This window comes from Gymnoscopelus braueri (assembly GCF_963280865.1).
Source record: "Gymnoscopelus braueri genome assembly, chromosome: 8".
NCBI classification, from domain to species: domain Eukaryota; kingdom Metazoa; phylum Chordata; class Actinopteri; order Myctophiformes; family Myctophidae; genus Gymnoscopelus; species Gymnoscopelus braueri.
The window spans coordinates 36,797,374-36,804,856 of NC_137609.1; the positions used below are offsets into that span (position 1 = coordinate 36,797,374).

The 7,483-nt window shown below is 42.3% G+C and overlaps 1 protein-coding gene across 1 annotated transcript; it reads left to right on the plus strand.

Moving 5' to 3' along the window:
• Positions 1–855: 855 nt before the first annotated feature.
• Positions 856–2,970, plus strand: pou4f3 (POU class 4 homeobox 3; the record flags this gene model as incomplete). Its single annotated transcript, XM_080434960.1, has 3 exons — positions 856–981; positions 1,519–1,691; positions 2,115–2,970. The coding sequence occupies 3 exons, from the start codon at positions 856–858 to the stop codon at positions 2,968–2,970; spliced, it is 1,155 nt and encodes a 384-aa protein (XP_080291086.1).
• Positions 2,971–7,483: the final 4,513 nt, after the last annotated feature.

Genomic DNA, 7,483 nt, shown 5'->3' on the forward strand with positions numbered 1-7,483 from the left:
TTGTTGCTGTGTTTGCACATTGTTGTACTTCGCCCAGCAGATATGGGAGTTTTTTGTCATTGGTCATGTTTTCAAAATCTCCGTGTGTGGTTGTAATCTGTGGGAAGTATGTGTCTCTGATGTCTTGGTACAATGGACAGACGGTTAGGAAGTGTAGCTCGGTTTCCACTTCATTTTGTGTGCAGTGGGTGCATAGTCTGTCTTCTCTCGGGATACAGGTCTGCCTGTGACGACCTTTCTCGATCGCAAGACTGTGCTCACTGAGTCTGTACCTAGTTAAGATTTTTCTTTGTTTTGGGTCAGTCACGGTGCTCACACACACACACACACTGACACACACACACACACACACACACACACACACACACACACACACACACACACACACACACACACACACACACACACACACACACACACACACACACACACACACACACACACACACACACACACACACACACACACACACACACACACACACAGTACAGAAGAGAGCCATTGCTTCCCCCCTTGACTTGCGGTATAACTTGTAAGCTGAGTACACTAGCAGGTGGAGGGTGAGGGAGGGCTGGAGGAGGAGGAGGGAGGGATGGACGGACGGATAGATGGATGGATGGATGGAGAGAGCAAAGGAGGGAGGGAGGGAGGGAAGCCGCGGAGGGAGAGAGGGAGGGAGGGAGGGAGGGAGGGAGGGAGGGGAGGGGAGGCGCTGCCCCGGTGTTGCAGCTCAGTCCGTGCTGAGGTGAGAGAGAGAGTGAGGGAGCAGCCATAGTTCCCTGTGTGCGTCCGTGTCTCCATGTCCCCTGGCTGTATGTCAGGGCCACACAGGGGCCACAGCTCGTAGGGAGGACGATGATGACCATGAACGGCAAGCAGCAGCACTTCTCCTCCATGCACCCGCCTCTGCACGAGCCCAAGTACCAAGGCCTGCACGCGGGCACGGAGGGCATGCGCAGGGTCTGCCTTCCCGCCCCGCAGGTAGGTTAGTTAGGTTAGGGTGGGGTTAGTCTTCGGTTCGGGGAGTGATCATTATTGTGTGGAGCGTTCACTGAGTGTTATATTGGCCTATATCAACTCTGAGAGTGTTACAAAATGGTTTGTACACTCACAGAGTTACATATGGGCAAATTAACGCCCGAGGGTTTGAAGAAGAAAATTGACTTTAAACTCGTTTTCTGACAGAAATTCGTTTCAGCTTTCGTCTTCTTTTACTTTATGTTTGTAGCCTATACTCTCTCTTCCATCTACTAGCCTACTCCCCCCCTCCTCCTCCCACCCCCTCCCACACCCCTCCACCCCTCTCCCCCCTCTCACTCCCCTTCCTCTCTCATCCACTGTCTGTCTATTCGAGCAAAACTGCTTTCATATGATTTTTCCCCTCTTTTTTTTCTCTCCCCTTCCTGCTTCAGCTTTTGCCTTTAGGGGGGAGAAAAGAAAAAAAAATGTTGTTTGAAATCATCCCTAGAATTCCCCACTGACTGACAGCATGATGCGTGCTGCTCTCTCTTGTTCCAGCTGCAGGCCAACCTCTTCTCTGGCTTCGATGAGAGCCTGTTGGTGCAACGCGCTGCCGCGGACAGCGGCAAGAGTCACCCGTTCAAGCCCGACGTCACGTACCATACCATGAGCAGCGTGCCCTGCACCTCCGCCTGCACCACCTCCTCCTCGTCCGCCTCCTCCACCACCGGGTAGGCCTGGCTGTCATCGCAATTATTACATAATCGGTCTTCGTCTAATCGCAATTATTTGAGATAATCGCAATTATTTGTTTTGAATTAATCGTCATAATCGTAAAAAAAAAAAAACCTTAAATAGCTGATCTACAAGCTTACAATGCGTCACTTCGTGACGCATTGTAAGCTTGTAGATCAGCCATTTCCGTTATTTTTTTTTTTAAAGTATAAAATTAATAAATGTGTCAGTAATTTCTTTGTACATTTCAATCTGTCATATCTGCCTTGTGGAATTTTTGATTACAAAGGCTAACTTTTATTTTATTTTGATTCATAATGTTCCAAATGTTCAATGGCCAAAAACACAATCAAATCATTAATCGATCAATTATTTGTATGACAATTAATCGTCAACTTTAAATCTTCTATCCGTGACAGCCCGACCAGCGGGGTGTCCCACCATCAGCACCACCTCAACTCCACCATCGCCGCGCAGCTCAGCCACCACCACCACCACCACCTCGGAGGACACCAGAGCCTGGACGCCGGCGACCTTCTGGAGCACCTGTCCTCCAGCTTGTCCTCCGTGACCGGCCTGGGCATGGGGGGCCCTCCCCCGGAGCCCCCTCCTCCACCTCCGCCGGGGATGGGCCACCACGGACACGGGCACGGGCACCATCACCACCACCACCACCACCACCTCCAGACCATGGGGCAGCTCCACCAGGCGATGGCCACCATGGGCTCCATCTCGGGGATCCACGGCGGCGTGATGCCGTCGCCCTGCGCGGGAGGGATCATCAACGACGTGGAGTCGGACCCGCGGGAGCTGGAGGCGTTCGCCGAGCGCTTCAAGCAGCGGCGGATCAAGCTCGGCGTCACGCAGGCGGACGTGGGCTCGGCGCTCGCCAACCTGAAGATCCCCGGCGTGGGCTCGCTGAGTCAGAGCACCATCTGCCGGTTCGAGTCCCTCACGCTGTCGCACAACAACATGATCGCGCTCAAGCCCGTGCTGCAGGCCTGGCTGGAGGAGGCCGAGGCCGCGTACCGGGAGAAGAACAGCAAGCCGTCGGACCCGTTCGGCAACGGCAGCGAGAGGAAGCGCAAGCGCACGTCCATTGCCGCGCCGGAGAAGCGCTCCCTGGAGGCGTATTTCGCCATCCAGCCGCGGCCCTCGTCGGAGAAGATCGCCGCGATCGCCGAGAAACTGGACCTGAAAAAGAACGTGGTTCGGGTGTGGTTCTGCAACCAGCGGCAAAAACAGAAACGGATGAAATACTCGGCGGTGCATTGAGTTTTATTCAACAGTCATGAATAAAATACAACATTTTTTGATCGAGTGATTCACCACTTAAACCCCAGCATCCCTGTGGGGAAAGCTTTCGCAGAAAACAGCAGATCGACAAGCTCACAATTTGACATAGCAGGTGGCATCGTGAGCTTGTTGATCGACTATTTTCAGCGAAAGCTTTCCCCACAATAACAGAAAACAGAAAAGACACTTGTATCGAGCCCTGAGGGACTACGCTCGACCACATGGGGTTTAAGTGGTTAATAATAAATAATAATAACAATAACAACAACGGCAGCCCCCACTGGCTGGGATTTATCAGCATCTCGTCACGTTTCGTCTTCTGGGATATTTTTCTTCTCGCAAAACAAAAAGACTTTGCAGGATTTATTATCAATTTTAATCGAGTTCATTTTGGTGTCCTTTATTCACTCTTCGTCTGTCTTATTATTACTATGCACATTTCTACTTGTTTATTGGTGTTGAACATAACATATAGACTCTATATAATTGTGCTAAAGGTCTGTGATGGGAAAGTTTTTGATGTTCATTGTGTAGTATTATTATTATTGTTATTATTACACCCCTCTTCCTACACTGAGTAATGGGAGGTGAATTGATCATAATCCATTGATTCATAGATCATATCCTGGGACTTGTTTTAGCCTCTCTTACAGCCACTTAAACCCTTCAGTAAAACAGACCTGAGTTATACTTTTTCCACGTTACACACCAAATATTTTCACCAAAAATAGCCGATCTACAAGCTCACAACTCATTGCATTGTGATGCATTGTGTGCTTGTAGATCTGCTATTTCTGGCTAACGCTCCCCCCAGAATATGCATTGGGGTTCAAAGTGGTTAATCAAACACCACTTCTTTTTTTTGTGCAAATGATCTTGCTCTCTTCTTACCTTAACCATGCACTTAAACCCCAGCATCGGTATTGTGGGCAAAGCTTTTGCTGAAAATAACAGATCGACAAGCTCACAATGCAACGCCTTGCGTCTATTTTCAGCGAAAGCTTTCCCCACAATAACAGAGAAACCAGAAAAGACACTAGTAGCGCTATTGAGCCCTGAGGGACTCCGGTTACCCATATGAGGTTTAAGTGGTTCACTGTAATAATTCACACGCACAGTAGCTACACTGTACAATCCTCGTCAGTGTCAATATAACTCTGAGAGGGTACACATGGAACTCCTACGGGTCCATTTGGTTCCATTTTGTACACTTTAAGAGAGGATTTTACTGTGTAACATTTCCACATAATATCTATGAGACACACAGTCTGTTTATCCTAAATAATTTACCAGTGATACGGTATTATGGGTCTTTTTTGGAGGCTGCTGCTATATTTTTTTGACATAATAATAATATCATGCGTTATTTTGATGTGAACATGCATTAGGGAGTAATCACCCGAAATACTTTGAGTATTTCCTCCTGCACTCTTTGATTTCACTTGATAAAACATGTGTGTTAAGTTTAACCTTAATAAATTATTGACTATTTTCTAAAAATTCAATCAGACGCAGTTATTATATTATCAATTATTATTATTATTATTATTATTATTATTATTATTATTATTATTATTACTGTATATGTTTTAGGCAAACGGCTGTGTTATTGTATTATTTGACTGTTGAACAGGCTATGCAATAGTTGTTTTGAAATAGGCTAATTGTGGGAAATAAACAACGATCCTTTCTAAGGCCTATAATCATTGTGCGGTGATTGTAATATAGGCTCTACTATATTATATATTATTATGTTTGAGCATAATATAAATATACTAAAATATAATATATTAATACTATAAGTATGATCAAAAGCCACTCCATTGTGAGCCATAAAATTAACAAACTAACTGTTTCACAGGAGATTATATACTGGATTGTTTTATTTATGACTCCCTGAAGCTCTGCTGGGATTAAAAATGTATCGGAGGAGATATGCCTACAAACACATTGGAAATATACATGTTCACACTATAGCCAGACCTGTGAATGTTTTAACAACCATTCAATCCGGGAAAGCATCTGTGTCATTTTAGATGTCTTTGGCTATTCAAAAATAGCAGATATACAAGCTCATAGTGGCACCGACACTTATGAGCTTGTAGATCTGCTATTTTTGGAAAAATCGTGAAAATGTGTGCACATCTTTGAATATATATATATTTTTTAAAAGAAAACATTTGTAACTCAAATCTTTGCTTCTGGGGGTCCCTGGAACAAATATTTTTTAGATGGGGGTCCGCAGCCAAAATACATATAATTTTGGGGGTCCTTGACATGAAAAGGTTTGAGAACCACTGATATACCGCAGCAAACTGTTAGGATTTAGAAGACATTTGTAGAATCGGCCTCAGGTCTTAATGTTTTAACGCGGTGCCAAAGGGCCTCTTCCTTCCCCTAATTAGTTAAAGTTTTAATTATGGATGCCCCCCCATGTCACCGGGGTTTGAAATTATTAAGTAATGACGATGCAATATTAATTATATATTGGTATAAAACGAAGTAAAGGAGCGATGTTAGAGAGGAGTTCTCCTGGGACTGTGGATATAACTGACTAACAGGTGACCCGGAGGACACTGGAAAACAACTAACGGGTTTTTCTTTTCGTTTCTTCCGCTGGGATGAACGCTTCCGTTGTAATCATAAACTATAGCTTTCTTTGTTTTATTTTTATTTCGTTTTTATTTGTTGTCTTACGGTCTATTGTAATTATTCAGTTAAAGGTAGGCAAAGCTATCTTCATTTGAACTGCTTATTATTATTATTATTATTATTATTATTATTATTATTATTATTATTATTAACAAACTATATCTTTCTTTATTTAATTTTAATTTGTTATCTTACATCTATTGTAATTATTCAGTTAAAGGTAGGCAACGTTATCTTCATTTGCAATGCTTATTATCATTATTATTATTAACACCTGCAAATAATGTCCTATTCATTGATTCTAATTTGGGTATAAATGCGTCTTACTACTAAGCCCGTTCTTCTTAGTTCACTCAGATCGTATACATTGGCATAAGCCTATAACAGACACAATAAGTGACATGGTTGTACAATTAAAGCCTAATAGACACAATAAGTGACATGATTGTACAATTAAAGCCTAATAGACACAATAAGTGACATGATTGTACAATTAGTAACAGAGATATTCACGAGCTTTTATGTTTTCCGTAACTCTTCTTCTGCAAGCAGAACAGTAAACATAACCGCAGGTTGTGTGATTTCTCCCAGTGAGACTGCAGTTGTTCTCTCTACGGGTTGTTGTAGTCATCATGGGGGATCGATGGTTTTCAGATAGAAATACATGGGGCCCTTATTAATATTCTCTTTGATGATAGAAGACGATTAATTAGAAGCTATACTTAATTTATGATGCTAAAGAGGATTTTGTAAGTGGGCAAAATTAAATGCAAATAAGGCTATATGGTTATTGTTTTTCGTCATTAATAATAGGCCTCTTTTAGATCTCTTTTTTTCTGCCACGGATATATGAATAGGCTACTGTAGGCTATTTCAACTGATATATTAATACGCTACTGTAGGCTATTTCAACTGATATATTAATATGCTATTGTATGTATTTCAACTGATATATTAATAGGCTACTGTAGGCTATTTCAACTGATGTCGAAATTCTATACTCTGTTACACCGATTTAACACCCTGAAAATGTTCAGTATTTAAAGGTTCCTTTGAAACTATAGACATTATACCCTTCACACAGTTAAATCATCAGTGTTTATTGTAACTCACATATTGTACAAAATGTAACACCATCGGAGTTAAATTCAGTGGAAAAACACTCACATTTTTTACTTAAGTAAAAGTATCAATACTGCAATGTAGAAATACTCTGTTAAAAGTAAAAGTCCGGAATTAAAAATGTTCTTGAGTAAAAGTACAAAAGTATCAAAATGTACTTAAAGTACCGACAGTAGCCATTATGCAGAATGTCCCATTTCACACATTTTCAAATCTATAAAATGTTCAAAAATCTTTTGAATTTGGCAGATCTACAAGCTCGATGCAAGGCATTGTGAGCTTGTAGATCGTCTATTTTCAAATGGCCGAAATGTATATAGGGGTGGAGTGGTTAATGTAGCCTATGTGTTGTAATAATAATCAAAATCTACAAAGTAACTAAAGTTTTCGAATAATGTAGTGGAGTAAAAAAGTACAATATTCGCATGAGATGTAGTGGGTAGAAGTAAAAGTACAGAAAATTTGAAATACTCCAGTAAAGTAAATAAAATACCTAAAAATTGTATAAGTAGCCTGCTGTACTTGAGTACATGTACTTAGTTACTTGACACCACTGGATCTTTGTAATACTGCGTGTTGATATCATAACCCACCTCGCCATGTGGTAAGTTGAGCTGAAGGCTGGGAGCCATGTGGCGAGTGAAGGCCACCTCAATTATTCATCATGCAGCTGAAAGGTATAGTGAGGGTTTCTCGTGCAATAATTGAGGTGCACCGG